The 18,662-nt window shown below is 62.4% G+C and overlaps 2 protein-coding genes across 3 annotated transcripts in view; both read left to right on the top strand.

Annotated features, from left to right (window-relative positions):
* The window catches only part of GBF1 (golgi brefeldin A resistant guanine nucleotide exchange factor 1), a 113,513-nt gene extending 111,657 nt beyond the window's left edge, over nt 1-1,856 (top strand). For both annotated transcript variants that reach the window (XM_075717938.1, XM_075717936.1), the window contains one exon: nt 170-1,856. In XM_075717938.1, the coding sequence (XP_075574053.1) occupies nt 170-456 (287 nt within the window). In that variant the 3' untranslated portion in view covers nt 457-1,856. The remainder of the gene's footprint in view (nt 1-169) is intronic.
* A 4,090-nt stretch (nt 1,857-5,946) lies between these two features.
* On the top strand, nt 5,947-14,431 carry TMEM150A (transmembrane protein 150A). The gene is made up of 7 exons (XM_075717947.1): nt 5,947-6,026; nt 8,452-8,499; nt 10,736-10,807; nt 10,967-11,034; nt 11,169-11,296; nt 12,268-12,445; nt 14,187-14,431. Exons 1-7 carry the CDS (start codon nt 5,947-5,949, stop codon nt 14,429-14,431), a joined length of 819 nt encoding a protein of 272 aa, XP_075574062.1.
* Nucleotides 14,432-18,662: the final 4,231 nt, after the last annotated feature.

The following is an 18,662-nucleotide window of genomic DNA, read 5'->3' as shown; positions in this document are numbered from 1 at the left end:
AGAATGCCTGTGATCGGCACCTGCTCCTCAGGGCCTTATATGAAGGTATGTGGAAGGGGCAAGTCTGAAAAGGCCCCTGAGTTGATCTTCAGCCCTGCTTAGCATTGAGCTGAAAGGTGACTTTGTCAGGGCCTGTGTAAGGATGTATCTTGTCTCTTCCTTTTTCCAGAGTCTGAGAGAGCCACTGCACCTGCCTCACCCACCATCAGCACCTCTGCCTCTCCTTCTTTCCCAGTATCAGCTCCAACAAAGACAAGCCCCGTTACAGATGTACCTCCTACGACAGCACAGCCGCCACTCATCCTGCAGCCTCTTGCCTCCCCCCTGCAGGTTGGGGTGCCACCTATGACTCTTCCAATCATTCTCAACCCAGCCCTAATTGAAGCCACCTCTCCTGTTCCCCTCTTAGCTACTCCACGGCCCACTGACCCCATGACAACCTCTGAAGTCAATTAGTTCGAGGGTGTCTGAGAACTGTCTGCTGAGGAAGCTCTGTGGGTGGAGGGGGGTGGCCAAATGTTCTCTGGTAATGGGCATGTTCGTTTTAGAAGATGATGCTAACCTGAGCAGAAGGGCTGCTGCCACAGTCCCCCTGGAGCACATCACATTCTGCTCCCTTCTTGTTGCAACCACCTAGAAATCCTCCTAGAAATCCCTGTCTTCTTGGAGGGGTGCCCGGTTCCACTGACCAGTCTCCTTCCTGCCTTCACAATCTCAGGGGCCAGCCAATGCCCGCACCCAGCAGCCTGGGACCAAGCTGCCACCAGTTCATCTGGTGAAGAGGGAAAACTTTTTGGTGTTACACCAGAGAGGGGCTGCAATACAGGACTGCCTCTCAGATTATGCAGTCCAGTCCCTGGCCAATTCCCCAGCCATTCCCTAGCTTTCCTGCCCATGCTTCTGGTCGCACTGCTTTGTTTGGGCTCTGGCCATGCCTGGGTTCAGCAGGTTGAGAATTTTGTGTAGAAATGCGGGTTGCTTACAGTGCAGCTCCTAGCTTGCTACATAGGGCTTCTTGTCTGCTGTAGCCACATGCTTTCCTTCTGCAACATGGATCACAGCAGTCCTCATGCCAGATAGGGAGGAGGCAGTAGAGGAGTCTGGTAGGGGCAGCACGGCTTTCCTTCCCTCCTCCTGTAAATGTAATAAGGCTTTCCGGTTGGAGAAAGCAAATTCAGAAGGCTCTGCCTAGTTGAGCACATGAGAAGGAAACGCAGAGTCCCGTGAGCTGAGAGCAGAGCACCATGGCCATGTCTCAAACAGTGCTTGGGGACCTGCTCCCCCGGGGCGCGCAGCAGTGCTGCGTTGTCCACCACTCGCTACATCGGCCTCTTGGTGTCCAGCCCCATTCCCTAGGAGAACATCCTCTTCAGCTAGAGAAGATGTGGGGATCTATGGCACCTGCTGATGGATGCCCAGCAAGTCTGCTGTGCTTTCTCTTGGAAGCTCTGCAGAGATTGCACCCTTCTGCATCTTCTAGTTGTTGGGAGCCCACCTCCTTCTCCACCTAGAACGCCCCTGCAGCTGAGGCCCTAGTAGTCATTCTTGTGCTTCTGCCTTGCAGCAAGGATGTCCCACTCTTCCACCTCCTCATGCCCAAAGCAGAGCTGGCTGCCTGGCAAGCACTGCATCTCCGTTCTTCCTCCTCTCTCGATTAGTTGGCTAGATTCTCAGTAATACCAATCTCAGAAATCCACTGGTGACTGGGAGGGGCATGGGCATGACTCCAACCCAGTGTATCCTGTACTGAGAGTAACCTACAGTTGGGGTGGGAGTACAACCAGTGTATATATACAGTAAATGGCTACAAATCCAATTCACTTTTTACAGTGTAATAAATACATCCTGTAAATGAATGCTCCAGTGTTGCACTTCTTTTCTGTTGTGGTTCTGCAGCTCAGAGCTTTGGGAAGAGTGGAGTTTAGTCATCAAGGTGCTGTGCCCAGCTGCCAGCCCCCAGCTCCGTATGCCAGGATCCTCCAACAGAGCGCTCTGTCTGTGCGGAGCACGGAGGGACTTGCCCTAACAAATGGTCAGCTCATGGGGGGGCTGCAGTGGAGGCTGGCCAGCCAGGGGCTAAGTGGAAATGGTTCCCATCATGGGCAAAGCAGAGCTGTAACAGCCAGATTGCTCTTGCTTCTGGCGAGAAGTGCCGGCTATAAAATTTCTGGTATTACGTTCGTATGTGCTCGTGCAGCACCAGGGCTGAGGGCAGAGACTAGGGCTGAGGAGCAGGTGCCCTGCTGCAGCATCTCAGCACGCAGCCAGAACACAGACCTTGCTGACAACCTGGCTGACTTTGGAGAAAGGAGCATTTTCTGTCTGATGAGGAAGAAATCCTCGTTTCCACTGACAGGACTTGGACTTGGAGAGGGCGTGAGAGATCCTAGGCTCTTCCAGGGTTAATGCTTGCCATGCATATGGACAACTACACGTACTCCCTTCCCAATATCTTCTACTTTGTCTTGTGGCAAGATCCACACAGTGCCACAGTGTCCTTAGAGCTGCGTGAGGCACCAATGCCTTCCCTATCGCAAGGATTCCAGGAGACTCCTATGAGCTTGATAAGGGGTTTGAAAACTTGGGAGTTTGTTTGAATTGCATGACCAAAGGTCTAAATATTGCGTAATGGAAGAGTAATGCACATATTAGGCAAGTCCTGTTAATAAATCCTGGTTCCCTTACCCCATTTCAACCATTCTGAGAATATTTCACTGCTGCAGCCTTCTCTTCTTTACCCTCCCCTGCTTCCAGACTGTGTCCTTCCAGCCCTTAGATGTTTTCATTCATGTACGTGAATCCTTGCACTGCCCATGGCCCTTCTGTATCCAGCCTGCCTCTCCATCTTGTATTTCCGAGCCTTCACTTCTATTTACAGCTCTGTTTTTCTGAGCTGTCTCCAAAATGCTTGCTGAAACCTTTAGATGATTAACTCTTTGTAAACCATTGCTCAATTGTCAAGTGCCTTGATGTCAGCACTGCTGCCCTCTGATCCCCAGATGGTCCTTTGACTTCTTGGAGTGGTGTCAGCTAATGGCAAAGCCCAGCTTTTCCTGCTGCCTTCAGGGAGCTGTTTGGGGGATGCTATGTTTTAAATTGTTTGCGAACCCAGTTTCTACTGAGCCCATTAGATCTTAATTCAGACAATTGCGGTGCAAAGCAAAAGCCACCCGAGGAAACTGCAGGAAGCGGGACTGGAATGGAAAGAATGTCGGCTGGAAAGACAGAATTGCACTTTAAACAGTTTTCACTAGACTGTAAATAAGAATGGACTGGAAAACCAGAAAAAATTTCTTTGAATGTTGTTTGGATTTTGCAATAATGAGGTTTCATGTGTTACAGGGAAAGCGTTTGAACGAAAGGAGATCAGAATCAACTGACAGGTAGCATGTGCTGTGATACATATTTTTATTGATAAGTCTCTTGAACTCTATTTGTAACTTAAATTACATAAAAGATGGTCATACTACCAGTTGCTGTTGGTGAGGAGCAGTGTTGACAACACTAGCCTTCAGATTTTTCCCAGCAAATGCTTTTTCTAGTCTTGGACTTCTTTCTCATTTTTATGGGTCTGACTCACTGTTTTCCAGAGGAGGCAGGACAGCCATCACCCTAGTTTGGATTTACGTACCTCTTCTGTTCCCATGTACACCAAGAACTTCCACTGCTGAAACAGAATAGAAATAAGTCTTGGGATTTAGCGTGTGTCAGTAGGACATGTTACTGCAGAGCTGAAGCTTCCTAGTGGGAGAAAGCCCTATTGAAAGATGAGCCTGGGCTGTAAAACATAAATTTGGCTCTGGAACTTGTGAAACTGAAGCAATGCTGCTTCTAGATTCAGTCTTTAAATTGAATCTGAGCATACTGAGAAGACCTGATCTGTAGGAAAGATTTCTGTGAAGTATCTTCCAACAGTGAGCTGGCTTTTTTAGAAGTTACCCTCATTCCTAGAAATGCTAGCTGTTGAACTCCTCTGGAAAAACGTGCACCTGTTATGGAGCCTAAAGTATCCGGTGCCCTGCTCCTTCGCCCTACCTGTGTGGAGGGCGGCCCGGTGGGGTCTGTACCCCTCGCCCATGGCCCGGGAGCAAGCTCAGCCCCGCCAAGGCCGCTGGAGGCGGCAGCAGCTGCGTGGCTGGCCCGGTGCCCGCCGCCCTGGCCGGCGTTGTTCCCATCACTGCGCGGCCGTGGGGGCTGCCGGGAGAGGGAGGGCCAGGCCCTGCTGTCTGCCAGCAGACAGAAATTCAGGGGGCAGCTTTGGGAGCACGACCGGGCCCGGGAGCAAAGTCCGTGAGCACAGCTCCTGCAGTGAAGGGTCAGGGAACTGATGTGCTGAACAGCAAGGAGAGACCCTGGGCCTGCGAGGAAGCTGCCCGGAGTGCGATTCAACGCGTAGGAAGATGAGACCTGCCAAGACTACACGTCCCAGTATGCAATCCTACTCCTCCAGTTGCATAACCCGCACCCTGGCCCGGGCGAGGTGGTGGGCAGCCGGAGCTCCTCTCCCACGCAGGGCAGGTGCTGTTCCCAGGCACCTCCGCCCTGCAGAAGGCAGCGGGAAGGTGCAGGCTCTGTGAGCACCAGCCACTCCGGGGCCTGAGGGGTGCGTGCACCCTTTGGCTACACCGGATGTTTTGGGACTTGCAAACACATGCCCGCAAGCAGCCACGGGGTGGGAGGGTGGGTTACTGCTGAGTTACTGATAGGGAAATGGGACTGCCGCGGCCTTGCCGCAGCCCGGCTGCTCTGCCGGGGGAAGTCGTGCTTCCTCTTCTCAAGTTTTCCACAGAAGAAAAATTGCAATTTCCCTGGGCAGCAGGGTTGGTGGGTGGCTGCTAAACTTAATCCCTCGTTGAGCCATTTGTAGAAAGCATCTGGGAAAGGAGAGGTCAGGCTAACCGGGTCGGGATGGTGCGCACAGGCGGTGGCTTGCAGCGTGTGCGAGGCAGCCGAGGTGTTGCGAGCCACGTAGCGAGAGCACAAGATCAGTCAACGCAGGAGCACAGACTGAGCCTTGTGCTCAGGAGGGAAGGCTGAGCCCTTGTTAACCCTCTTCCCACCAGGAAGAAGAGGGGAGTGGGCAAGGTCTTCTGTGCCCGGCCTTAGCTGGTGCTGTCCCTCCTGCCTCACCCCTGCACCGGGGCAGTGTCCTTCGGACCGTGCTTGCTGGAGGAGCCCACGGCCTCCTGGGCACGGGCACAGGGATGGTGTCTGGGGCAGAGAGGGCATCATCTGGATCTGGATGGGGGCAGGGGGGAGTCCCCAGCGCTCCGCAGCCAGCTGCTGCTGTCCCCTTCGGCCTTGGCAAAGGCTGCTCCAGGCTGCAGCTCCGGGGAGGGGGCGGGGGGTTGCTGCGGTGCGGTGCCCTGCTGTCCCCTCCGCGCTCTGCTCGGGGCCGGCAGCGGGGGCTGCGGGGCACGTCCAGCCCGGGGGCCCTCGCCGAGCAGAGCCCGTCCCTCCACCCCGGCTGCGCCCTGCAGGGGACAAGGGACAGCGGGGCCGCCCCGACCGCAGCCCGCCTGCCCTGCGGCCCCCAGCGCCGCCGCCCCCCTGCGCCCCCCGCTCCCTGCCCCAGCCCGCAGCGCCGGGGCTGCCGCCGCACCCCCCGGGCCGGCAGCGCGGCCGCCACGTGGCGCCCGGGGCCGCGCCGGGCCCGCCCCGCTCCCGCTGCCGCTGCCGCTGCCGCTGCCGCTCCCGCTCCCGCTCCCGCTGCCACCGGACGGGGCGGGCCCTGCCCGCCGAGCGGGGCCCGCGCTGCCCGCGGGGCGGGGCCGGGCCGGGCTCTCCCGGCTCGGCTCGGCCCGGCTCGACCTCGCTCCGCCCGCCCGGCCCCGGCCCGGCCCCGTCCCGGCCGCCCATGGGGAGCGCGGCCCGGCGGCGGCCCGGCAGCAGGAGGCGGCGGGGAGGCTCCCCCGGCGGCCCCGCTCGCCCCTAGCCCGGCGGGGCATGCCCGGCCCCAGGATGCCGGCCTGGGGGATCCTGCCCGTCACGCTGCCCGCCTTCACCATCACCGGCATGTGGATCGTGTGAGTGCCGCGGGACGGCCCGCGGCCGCCGCCAGCCCCCCGCGCCGCGCCGGGACCGGGCTGCCGGGACGGGGTCGCCGGGGCTGCGGGGCGGGATGCCGGGGGGCAGGGGCTGGAGGATGCTGCGGGATGCCGCGGGATGCCGCGGGGCAGGGGCTGGAGGATGCTGCGGGATGCCGCGGGATGCCGCGGGGCAGGGGCTGGAGGATGCTGCGGGATGCCGCGGGATGCCGCGGGGCAGGGGCTGGAGGATGCTGCGGGATGCCGCGGGGCGGGATGCTGCGGGGGGGCAGGGGCTGGAGGATGCTGCGGAATCTGCGGGATGCTGCGGGATGCCGCGGGGCAGGGGCTGGAGGATGCCGCGGGGCGGGGGGGTTGCGGGGCACGGCTGGGCCCGCGTCATGTTGGGGCGCTTCTGCACGCTCAGTCGCTCCCGCACCTCCGCGTCCCCCCACGGCCACCCTGCGTGGTCACTGCATCCCCTGCGGCGGGGCTGGCATGTGCTTCCCCGGCCTCGCGTCCCTGACAGCCCATGGGATCGCGTGCCCCCGTCCAGGCGTGAGAGCGGCCGATGCTTAGGCGGCACGGAATGGTGATGGGAGCGATGCCACCGGCCCGGGTCCTGCCGCAGACCGCCCCAGATGGGGTGGATGGGAGGGCCAGGATGGGATGGGTGCTCGTGTGCTGCTTACATTTGTCCCTTGTGCTGGGGGCAGAGGCTGTGTCACCTGGCTGAGCAGCGCTAGCCCACCCTGCCCGGCTCTTCCCCGGGGCCTTGGCCCTGGGATCTCAGCTGGTCACGTAGGGCTGTCCTGCCCTGGTCCATCAGCCCCCCGTGCCACTACCGCAGGGGTGGCGGGCACTGGATAAGGGACTTTTCCCAAAGACACCGGGAGCCGCAGTATAGGTGATGGCACTTTCTGGGGTATGGGGTGGAGCAAACGCATCCCATACCACGCAAGTCCCTCCAAGAGCTTTCCCCCTGTGGTATCCCCCATCCTCCTTCATGACAAAGCCGAATGCTGACCCTGGTGCGGGGAGCTCATGCTCCCATTTTTTCCCCTGGTCACCCTGCGAAGCCCTGGCCATCTGCTGTGGGTGACCCTGGGGGGCAGATGCCCCTCCAGCCTGGAGCAGCACGGGTGGGAGGTGCTGCTTGTGGTCCTCGCAGCCAGAGCTGCCCTGGGAGGAGGGGTCTTAGGCCCTTTTTTGTGGCCCCAAATATGTCCTGCAGCCGCCCCGGGGGACGCTGTGTCCCTCGTCAGCGCAGTGGCAGGGTGAGGCCAGGCAGTTGCATGGGGAGTGCGAGGCACGTGTGGGGCCCCGCCGGCCATGGGATGCAGAGCCCTGGGGGGGGGCCTGGGCGGGTGGGGGCACGTCCCACTGGGGGAGGGCAGTGCCGTCTGTGCCTCTCTTGGCTTATTGCCCCCTCCCAGGGGGACAAGGAGGCCTGGGACAGGGACTGGGTACTTGGGGGAGACCTGTGCTGGGAAGCGTGTGGGCGAGGGGTCGGGGGGGGTGATGCTCTTGGAGGGTGGCCCTTGGGGTGGGCAGCACAGCCCCTCGGTTCCCCCCAGCTGTACTGCTCTTTGCCCCAGCGCCTTTCTGCTGGGATCATCCTTTTCGCCGCCTGGCTGTTACGTGGCCAGCTTGGGCGGGAGAGGGATTTTCTTACCGGTGTTTGTGCCTATTTTTAACCTGAGCTGTTTACAGCCGCTGGTGGCGGCGATTTGAACAGCACGGGGCCACCCGCTGCTGTGGCTGCCGGCCGGGAGGGCTCCTCACTGGCTGGGGGGGCCACGGGGCCAAGACCCCCCTGGAGCTGAGCGGGATGTGTGTCATGAACCCCTTGTTATGCCACCAAGGTGCAGGGGTGACTCCAGAGTGAAATGCTCAATGGAGCTGATCTGCCTGAAGTGCCCTGCCAACACACCGGCTACTTTTCCAGACTTGTTTTAGCTCCGGGCGCTGGCCAGCCGGGGGCCAGGGAAGCACGGCCAAGCCCAGTGGCCATCAGGGATGGTGGAGAGCCCCGATGCGGAGGTGGGGGGCTCTGCAGCAGAGCAGCCCCCGAGAGCCTGGGGAGCACGGCAGTGCAAAGGCCCCCCAGGAGCAGCTGCATCCGCGCTGAACCGGAACGGGGGGCGGCTCTCGGCGGGGATGGGGGTACTGGGCAGGGGGACCTGGTTCTGGCAGCGAGAGCTCCCCAGAGCGTGGGCTGGGCTCATGCACTTGCTTTTCTTTTTCCTGCTTTGTAAAGCCGGGAGGTGGCCCAGGGTGAGTGCTGGCCCCTGGCAGGCAGCGGGGGCTTGTACCTCCCGCTCCTCCCGCAGCGGGTCCCTGGGGCTGGCCCCGGGCGCCAGCCGGGAGCGGGGATGCAGGGAGGCGGCGGCTGCGGTAACCCCTGTTGTTGTCTCTCCCCCAGGTACGCCATGGCGCTCTCCAACAACCACATCTGCCCCGTCCACAACTGGTAAGGCCTGGGGGGGGTGGCGGGGGCCCTTCGCCAAGGACCAGCGCAGTTAAAGACACCAGTAATGTCGGGTCCCCCTCCAGACCTGCCCCACTTGAACCATGCTGTGCTGTGCTGTTCTGTGCCGGACCGCTGGGAAGCTGGGGCTCCCCTGCGCCGTCAGCGTACTGAAAGGGGGGGTCAGGGGCCAGGCTGGCCCGGGGAGGGGGCTGAGATGGTGGGAGAGGTGGGAGTGTCGAGCGGGGTGCAGAGCCACCTTCTCCCCCAGGAGATATGGTGGCGACAGTGATGGGGCACAGTCGCCCCAGGGCATGTGTCTCCTGCTGCCCCAGAGTGGCTTTTGGGAGCAGAGCCTTTTGGGGATTAGCCGCTGGCAGGGTTGGGCCCTGCATTTGCAAAGGGGTGAGAATGCCAGGGCGGAGCAGGGCTATCAAAAGCCGCCATCCCTCCCCCACCCAGGCTCACCTGCAGTTACGGCTGCTCCGGTGAATGGTCCAGCCCTGCTGCAAACCGGGCGGGGAGGAGGAGGCCATTAAAAAAACACTGCATGGAGAAAGTATGAAAATAAGTGGTCAGGGAATTACAGAGGGCTGTGTGTCTCCATGGAAGAGGTTGAGGCTTGCTTGCTTGAGGCTAAATCTGGCAGTGCCAGGACAGGACGGCCCCGCGGTGCTCGGCCACCCCACAAGCAGAGCTGCCTGCAGAACCCTGGGATGGGGCACAAGGTGCGGGAGAGGCTGGGAAAAAAACCCTGTTTGCTCTCTTGGTAACTTCTTCTGCGGGGTTTTTGGCTGCTTGTGTCTCCTTAAAAATCTGCCCAGAAAAATCCATGTTAGCTTAATTCTTGCTGGAGTGTTTGAAGGAGAAGAGGAAAAAAAAAAACCCGCTGCCATTTCCTGCCTGATGGCCGATCCTGCCCTGGGAAGAATGTGTGTGTCGGGTTGTCTCCGCCGCACAGCCAGCCCTTAATGATGAATAATGCTTCCCGGCCTCAGGCTGCTCACTTTAAACAAAATAATAATAAAAAAAACCCTCCCAAACCAAACACAGCCCCAAGAACAGCCCTTGAGGAGGCCATGGGGCTCCACGCCTTGCGGTCGGAAACAAGGAGACTGAAAAAACACCAGAGCCCAGCCCGGCCCTTTCCAAAAAGACCTTTTTAACTGTGCGCTTGCTGAGCGGTTGGAGGCGGCTGATGGTCAGCCTGGGCCGGGGCAGGGCGGCACTGGCCCCCCCCCCCAGCTCTTGTCCCCACTGCAGGGCTGGGGGCGTCTGAGGGGGCCCTTTGGGGCACAGGGCTTTGGGCTCCCTGCCTGCGGGGTGGGGAGGGAGCTCTGCTCAGCCGTGCCAGGCAGAGGTGCCGGGTGCCTGGGCGATGCTGCAGCAAAGGGGCACCCAAAAACCCACTGCAGGTGTGTGCCAGCTCCTGGGAGAGCCAGGAGGGCAAGGGGGCATGGACCCCCGTGGGGGGGAATTTGGTTAGGGTTGCAGGCAGCAGCTGTGGTACAGGAAGGTGTCTCAGCTGGTAAGAGCCCTGGGTCCCCTGGCTCACGGGGTCTGTGGCTGCAGGAGACACTTCCAGGGCTCAGCAGTGGTTGCGGGCAGCAGATGCCTGCCCCAGCCCGGCAGCGCTGGAGGCTGCAAACAGGCTTCCAGGAGATGCCCTGCCTGTGTGCTGGGCTCCCCGGACAGCCTGGGGGCTTGCTCTTGTCGTGTGCCCCTCAGGCAGCTCCTCAGGCAGCTCCCTCCCTCCCGGCGGGGTGGCACTGCCCCGGGGTGCTGGTGGCTGTGGGGGCCGTTTCCCGCTCGGCTTGGCGTTCCCACCCATCCCGTGCAAGCCCGGAGCTGTCAGTGCCTGCGTGCCCGGCTCCACCCGTGCTCCCACTCCAGGGCAGTGTGCGACGGGGCTGGCACGCAGGTGCTCCTGCTTCCGCCTGGGGCGTGGGGCTGCAGGACCCCCCTGAGCCCAGCACCCCGGCCCACGCACCCGGCGTGGCAGGGACTCCGGCGTGGGCAGCAGAGCCAGCAGGCAGAGGACAGGCTCTGGAAACCCAGGCGTGACGCTCCCGGAGGACCCGGTTGGAGGGGCTTGTCCCCAGAGTGCGGGCACATCCCTGGGGTCGGGCTGCGCTTGCTGGGGAGCAACTCTGCTGCCCTTGCAGGGCCTGCGGGCAGGAGGCAGGAGGGTCCCGGGCAGCAGCTTGGCTGTCCTAGCCTGTCCCTTTGCTCCCGGCAGGAATTACAACCAGTCGTGTGGCATGGACGGCCCCGGCTCCTGCTGTACACTGGACCACATCCCCCTCGTCAGGTGAGCCGCTGCAGGGTGGGAGCATGGGGCCGGCCGGGGGTCGGAGCTGCTCCAAGAGCTGCCTTGGGGCACCCCAGGAGCATGTCCTGGGGAGGGGGGGCACGCACTGCACCCCAGTGCCCCCAGCTGAGCTCCCCGGGCCTTGCCTTGTCCCCGCAGCAAGTGTGGCACCCTGCCTCCCGAGAGCTGCTTCTTCAGCCTCATCTGCAGCCTGGGCTCCTTCATGGGTAAGTGCCCGCTGCTGGGGGAGCGGGGCGGGGAGCGGGGTGCCTGCAGAGCTCACCCCCTGGCTGGGGGGGCAGGGGCAGATGCAGGGGCTGCAGGCGGCAGTGTGCGGCAGGGCTGTGTCTCCCTCCCGCAGTCATCCTGGTGGGGCTGCTGCGCTATGCCCACCTCCTGGAGCGCCTCGGGCCGTCCCTCCTCAACACCCTGGGGCTGGCCACCGGCTGGGTCTGCGCTGCCGGCCTCACCATGGTCGGCAATTTCCAGGTAAGGCATCTCCTCAGGGGATCCCCGGGGGCGGGAGGGGCCTTGGCTGGAGCGGGTAGTGGCAGTGCTTGGCAGTGTAGGATTTGGGGTGGTTGTTTTGGTCCAGTCCCCCCATACGTGCGCTCCTTCACCTCCACCGGGCACTGTGCTTCCCCAGGCGCTGGGATTCCTCTTTGCTTGTGCATTCATAGTTTTGGGTCCAGATTAAGCTGCCGGGTTTGGTTTAACCCTTATCTGAGACCCTCTGCATGGTCTGTCCCCTCCATGGACGTGTGACTCCGCATGGGCAGGGATGTGCCAGCCGGGCAGAGGAGATCCAGCCAAGCTGCCGATGCTTCCGCTGCCCGGCCAGTCCCGCTGCGGATGTTTGCTGCTCAGGGGGCGATGCCAGGAAACTGGGCAGAGCCTGCGCTCGCAGGGTCCGGAGCAGTCCAGGGCTTGGCGGCAGACGGCGGCGCTCACCCCCATGCCTGCACTGCCAGGCACCGGCCTCCCGGCAGCTGCCTGCCCGCTGCCTGCGCAGCCGGTCCCTTCCGCTCGGCAGGAGACTGCTGCTGGCGCTGGCCCCCCGGATGAAGCGGCGCCGGCCCCAATCCCGCTTGCGCCCCAGCCGTGGCTCAGTGGCTCTGCCGAAGGCAGGGCTGTGGCCCCCAGGAGGGGGTGCAGGCAGCCCCAGGTGCTGCTCAGGGCAGAGGGCAGCCCCTGCCCCGTGCCCCCGGGCACGGCAGGGCTGTTGGCCCAAGGAGCTCAGGAGTTACCACCCCGCGGATGAAAGAAAGAAGCGTTTTGAGATCCCAGCAGCAGACGGTGGGTCCAAATACGCTCTTCTGCCAGGAGTCGGGCACCGGGCAAGCTGCCTGGACCCGCTCCTGGCACTGCCTGGAGCTGCCTGGGCATGAGGCCACCCCTGGAGCCGAGCCGTGCCAAGGGAGCGTCCCGGCGTGCCAGCATTGATGGTCTCTCCCTTGCAGGTGGATCACGCCAAGGTGCTGCACTACATTGGGGCGGGGGTGGCCTTTCCCACCAGCATGCTGTTCCTGCTCCTGCAGTCCATCCTCACCTACCGCATGGCCAAAACCCGTGGGCAGTACTGGACTGGCCACTTACGTAGCATCCTCGCCGCTGTGGCCTTCCTCACCCTTGTCTCCAGTATCCTTCTGAAGGGTGTGGGGAGGAGATCCGGGATGGGCTGGCGGAAGGTGGTCATCGCAGAAGGTACGCACCCCACGTCCTCCATCCTGTGGTCTGGCAGCGAGGCACGGTGCCAGGAGAGGGGCTGGGCAGGGGGCTGAGGGCAGGCAGCTCGCTGCAGGCGTAGGCTGGAGGAGCAGCAGTATTGGGGCTGGGCAGGGGCCGAGGAGGGGAATGGATGCTGGTGGGCATCTCTCAGGGTGCTGGGGTGCCCTGAACCAGCCCTGCCCTGGCTGCTGCAGCCCAGCCCAGCCACTGCTGCAGGCTCCAGTCCCACACCTGGAAGAGTGGAAGGGCCGGTTAATTGGGTTTTTATTTAATCAGACAAAGGTATGTTGCGTCCTCCGCAATGCAAAGTCCGTCTGAATTACCTATATGGCCGAAGCCGAGTACAAAAGCGCTCTGTGCAGGTGCCAGGTGGGTGCACGGCAGCATCTCTGCCAGCTGGGGCTCACCGGCACCCACTGGCCAACCTGCCCGTGGGACAAGGGGGGGCTTGGTGAGCAGGCACTGGGGTCTGCCAACACTGCACCGGGGAGGGAGGGTACAGCAGCAGGCGGGGCAGGGCTGGGGGAATGGTCCCGAGTGTGTGGGATGGGAGTCAGGGGCTTATTTGGGACTCAGGTTAGGGATAAATTGGGAAACAAGGTGGTGGTTCTTGGGCGGGAAGGGGAAAAAGCATGCAGTGTCCATGGGTCCCAAAGAGGCTGGCTGGGGTCTGGCCGGGGTTAGCAGCAGCAGAGGAATCTGGGGGGTGCTGGCAGAGCTGGGACGTGCCAGAGGGTCCCACTCTGTCACTGCAGCAGGCAGGTGGGCTGGGAAGCAGGCAGGGAGCTGGGAAGGGCAGGAGTGCCGCAGCGCTGTGCCAGCTGGGAGGGACAGTCGGGGCATGTAAGGACAATGGAGAAAGGACTGGTGCCCGTCTGCCGTGGCCATGCTGCTCTGCAAGCACTGGCGACTGGAAGTGGGACAGCAGCGAGCTGTGGTGGGGATGGTGTGGGGAAAGGGCTGGGGCCTCTCCTGGTGGGATGGGGGGAGTGAGCAGAGGGCTCTACCCTGCGCAGGTCAGGTCCCTGCCTCTCCGGCTCTCCCAGATCTCGGTCCCGCTGGCAGAAGGCAGGGTACTGCCGGAGGCTTCACCTGGAGGGCTGGGGGCTGTACCTGCCTTCTGCCCTCACCTGTGGTGGCTCTGGCGGTAGGTTTCCCCAGAGATCCCCAATGGGGATGAGGGAAGCATAAAGAAGCTCTGGCAGCAGTAGGACCTGGAGGAGAGGGAGCAGACCCCCTCTCTGGGGTGAGCCAGCCAGCAGCGCAGAGGGATGGGGGTGCTGCGGGGCTGGGGCGCAGCAGCCCAAGCTGATGAGTTTTATCAACTTTGACTGCATCCCGCAGGAGGATGGGGAGTGTCAGCCTGGTTTCAGGAAGAGGCTTGCCCTGAGGGCTGCAGCCTGAGTTCCCCCTGCCCCGGCCTCTTCAGAAAATCCCCACCTGGCATCGGTCCCATGGTTTGCTGAGGCTGGTTTCGGCATGTGTGCCACTGCCTCACCCATGCCAGGGCCCTCCTGGTGCTGGGGGAAGCATGTGGGGTTTCTTGGTTTTAGGAGTGGTGGTGTGTTTCCTGCGGAGGGAGGCTGTGGACGTGGTCCTCCATGGAGTGGTTGGGGTCCAGCTGTGCTTTCCTTGACGGGGATGCCCTGAGGTGGTGTGTTCTTCATCCAGGAGAGCTTCGTGCTGCAGCACGTGGCCGCCCTGTGCGAGTGGATGTTCATCATCGACGTCCTGGTCTTCTACGGCACCTTTACCTTTGAGTTTGGGGCCATCTCCACAGATACCTTCCTGGTCCTGCTGAAAGCCAGCAGGGCCCCCAAAAGTTACAAAGGCGAGAGCGGTGTGTCCGCCACGGCCCACATCCACAGCCACGCAGAGGGCCTGGCTATGGCCTGACCCCCCTGGGAGGCAGGCTCATGGTGGGGACGACCAAATCGGGCTCTGCCGGTGACTCCCCTGCCTCAAATGTCTCTGCGACCCCAGCTGCCTCGGGGTGCGTGTGTGTGCACGTGTGGGTGTGCGGTGCCCTGCCCTCCTGGTGGGAGCTGCAGCCGGGGCTCCCCTGGCAGCCGGTGTCCCCTGCAGGCACTGCCACCTCCCTGGCCGCAGGCTTTGGGGTCACTGCTGGGGTGCGGGGATGCCAGCCCGGTGCTGCTATCGGCAGAGCTGGGATCTGCCCCTGAGCCTCCGGGGTTGCCGCGTCTGAGGCGGGGGCTGTCGGAGGCAATCACACAGAGTCCCCCTTCTGTAAGGGATGTGGGGGAACAGGGGGCTCCACCCTCCCCTCACCACGCAAGCCCAGTGTGCTGGGGACGGGGGGATTGCTGTTCCTCCCTATTCCATGGCCACAGGGGTAGGGTTCGGCAGAGCAAGCCTTCCAGACGGTCACTGTGACTGTCAGAGGAGCCAAAAGCCCAGAGTGCCTTTTCCCTTCCTCGGGAGGTGATGGCAGCGGGGGTCTCCCTGCCTGCCTGCCCGGGTGGGGTAGTGCCTTGCGCTCCTGCAAAACGACACCAGCAGCCCCAGTTGGACCGCACTGGCCCTCCCAGCCGGGGCTCCCGATGCTCAGGGCCTTCCATGCCTCCAGCTGATGACTTTCCACATTTTTTCATCTTGGAGGAGAATTGCTGGGGCAGGTTTCACCTCCTGGGCCACGGCATTCCCGTGCTCCCTGGTGGTCAGCTAGGTTAGGGAATGGGTCTCCGCATTTACTGTCACACCAGGGATGTCCTGCAGGCACGGTGCCTGCAGAGCAGCCGGTTTCCCCTCCACAGCGGCCAGCCCGAGCTGTCGCATCGGGGAGCCTGCGCACCCCAGCCCGGGGTGGGCTGCTGCCAGCCCTCCCACCCCGGGGAGCGCAGGCACAGAAAGGGGAAGCGCTTCTGCAGGAACAGAGGAAGCTCACGCCCTGCACTGCTGGGGCTCCCAAATCCGTCCTCCGGTGCCTTCGCCAGCGCTCAGCCTGGCCAGCGCCTGCGTGCTGGGAGCCCGGGGAGCCTGGGGAGCCCGTCCCGCTCAGGGCGGCCTGGGCGGGGGCTGGGGTGGGGTGGGGTGTAGAGGGGGGATGGATGCCTCTGTGTGTGTATATATGGATCTACATACATATATATACACACATATATACATACATATATATATAACAAATTTTTTCCCTTGTCCCTGGAGAAGGGCATTTGCTGCTGCTGTGCGCATCGATCAGGTTGGGCTTCCTGATTTGCCCGCCTTTTCAAAATCGGCCTGTAAATCCACCAGTATATGTAGTTCAAAGAGGAGCATTTCTGACTTTTGTATCTAATATATGTTTAAAAAAGTATAAAGAGAGAACAGTGAATTTACAGTAATAAATGCGAAAATCAGCCATGGGCGAGGCAGACCGTCCTTCCCCGCTGTGCAGGACCGGAGCAGTGACCGGCTTTGGGGCCAGGGTCCCCAGGGATGGGGGACGAAGGGTCCTGCGGGTCTCGGGGCACAGCCGTGAGCCCGGGGCTCGGTTCCCGGTCCCGGGTGTCCGGCTGGCGGCAGACAAGCGGGTTCGCCCGGGCCGCCGCAGCCTGGAGAGGCAGGGCCGGTCCCCTCGGGGGTCCCCCGCCCCCCCTGCCGCTGTCCCCTGCCGGGGCGGGGCCGGGCCCGGGAAGCCCCGGGAGGCGGAGCCGGGCCGGGACTTTCCCGGAGCCGCAGCCGGGGCGAGGCGGCCGCGCCGGGGCTGGGGCTGGCGCTGAAGGTAAGCGGCTGCGGCGGGCCGGGCCGGGCCGGGCGCTGGCTCAGGCTCCGCGGGGGGCGGCCGGAGTGGGGGCTGCTGCCCGGGGGTGCCGGTCCCCCGGGGGTGCCGGTCCCCCGGGGCCGGGGAGAGCGCGGCTGAGGCGGGTGCCTGCCGGGCAGCGGGCAGGGCGGCTCGCCTCGGTGGGGAGAGCATCCCGGCCGAAAGCACCCCCTGCCCGGCCCCGGCCGTGGGGGCGCGGCGGGGGACGCTGAGCCTCGCCGCTGAGCCTGGCTCCTGGCTCCGTGGTGGCCAGCAGCCCCCCGCGCCCCGCCTGAGCCGGGCGCCTCGGCTCTCCCCTGTGCGGGGGTGACGGGTGCGGTGTGTCCCCGTTCCCAGCGGAGAGGGAGCTGAACTGGCCGAGAGGTTTGAAGTTTCGGTGCCAGGGCTGCCCGTCCCTGCTGAGGGGTCTGCAGCGGGCAGCCTCGGCGGCTCCTGGCCTCCCACTCGCCACGGCAGCCACGCCAGTCCCTGGCTGCCTCTCAGCCGGCTCTGGGGCTAGCTGGGAGAGGAGATGTTGGGAAGATACAGGCTGGAGGGAGATCTGCTGTCTCGGCATGGGGAGGAGAAATCAGGCCCCAGTGCTGGCACCTGTTTCCCTGCCACTGGGGAAGTTGCTTATTTTCCCGTTTCCACATCGCCAGTGAATACTGCCCCATCCCACGGGTCTGCCTCCGCACGCTGATCCCTGCCTGCGCGGTGAGCAGGGCTGGCTTGCTGCCTGCCGCTAAAGGAAGAGATCCGCGCCCGCAGGCCCAGCTAGCGCTACCCCAAAAGGAGCCGTGAACGCTGATGCAGTAGTGATACCGTGGGCAGAGTGGAAACCAGGGAGAGTGAAAGATGGCAAATGCCCGGCTGGCACTGAGAGGGGTTTTCTGAGGGTGCACAGACACGCAACTGCAGCCGATGGTTCATAACACAACAGCGAAGCAGCTGATGTACAAGCCCTAGAGGAGAAAACCAGAAGATCAGTGGGTGGCTGGGGTTTGCCAAAACCAACTTGACAGCCACAATGGGAGTAAAGGCATTTTATGCAGAGAGATACGAATGGCTTCGGTGCTCGAGCGCAGGCTGTTGGGGAGGGGAAGACTTGGACAGCTTTCAGGGAGAGGGGATTTCTTGCTGCCATGCCTGCAGGTCAAGGACTTGGTTTCCAGGAAGGGTCTCGGAACAAAGTCCCTGTGAACGCTGTGCAACAGGGACTTGGCAACCTCTTGCAAGACCCTTGCCAGCAGCTGTTGGGACTCCTGGGATGGAGCAGAGCACAGGACTTGTGCAGAAAGCAAGGTCAGGTGTTTAGGGCCATCATTTGCAGGCGTTAGCAGGCCTCAGGGGAAACACAATGCGCAGGGAAGAGTATGTTAGAGGAGCAGCCAGCTGGGTGGCTGGAACATGTCAGCTGTACACCAGGGCAGTTCAGAACAGAGCTGCGCTCGTGCCGCCTCCTGTATTTCTGGAGCACCCTTTCCCATGGCTGCTAAACACTCCCGCCACAGACAGATGGACAGACGTTTCCCTCCTGCCTGCAGGGCATTGGCTCTGCAAGTCAGCCAGCTGTCATAGGAGGAAAGAAAATAGCACCTGCATTACTCGGTCACGTTCAAGGAGCTGCAGGCATGGAAGAACGGCTTTAACTCCTGCTGCTTGCCAGCAGCTGGCCCTTAATTGAAGCAGTCTGGCTGGCACAGGGAGGCTGCGCCATCTGGCAAGGGTGCCGGGGCAGTGCTGCGCTGCAGGGCAGGGAGCCGGTGCTGCTCCGGGCAGTGCACTGCAGTCGGGTTGCTGCTCTTTCCCCCCCATTCCCAGCACTGCCTGGAGAATCCTTCCTGAGCCCTAGGAAGGTCTGAAGGTAGGGAGGAATTAGCCCAGCAGAGGGGGGCTGCAATGTGTGTGCAAGGCCAGGGTCCAGGCCAGATGCGCTGGGTACCACGGAGCAGTGGATGCTACTGATGGCAGGAGGAGGAAATGGGTCCCCTTCTGGGATGTGTCGGGGATGAAAGCCAAGTGTGCCACGCTCCTAGGGGAAACCTGGGGGCCTGAAGGGTGCATGGCTGCTTGACACGGGAGGCACGACTTACCTTGAGAGCAGGTCTGAGGTTGCCTGCAATTGCTCTTCCAGGAACAAGGAAGCGGGCAATGACACTCCAGCTCTGCTCGACGAGCAAGGTGGGCTTCCTCTCACGCTCACTGTGCAAGCGTGCAGGCGCTCGGCCAGCAGCCTCCCAAGTGAGCCAGAGCTGTGCGGGCTGGGGAGACACGGGCGCAACCCCATGATGTTCTTTAGTCATGCTGTTTGCTGCAACAAGTGGAAGTGTCTGGGGCAGCGATGAGTGAGCTGTGAAAACCCCTCTAGAGGGGATGGGGCTGATG

The sequence above is a fragment of the Pelecanus crispus genome, chromosome 10 (assembly GCF_030463565.1).
Source record: "Pelecanus crispus isolate bPelCri1 chromosome 10, bPelCri1.pri, whole genome shotgun sequence".
NCBI lineage: Eukaryota > Metazoa > Chordata > Aves > Pelecaniformes > Pelecanidae > Pelecanus > Pelecanus crispus.
This window is presented reverse-complemented; position numbering and strand designations above follow the sequence as displayed.

Coding starts and splice junctions, on each gene's coding strand:
- TMEM150A (XM_075717947.1), top strand. CDS start 5,947: ATGCCCGGCCCCAGGATGCCGGCCTGGGGGATCCTGCCCGTCACGCTG. Junction 6,027..8,451: donor ATCACCGGCATGTGGATCGT/GTGAGTGCCGCG, acceptor TCTCTCCCCCAG/GTACGCCATGGCGCTCTCCA. Junction 12,446..14,186: donor CTTCCTCACCCTTGTCTCCA/GTATCCTTCTGA, acceptor GGATGCCCTGAG/GTGGTGTGTTCTTCATCCAG.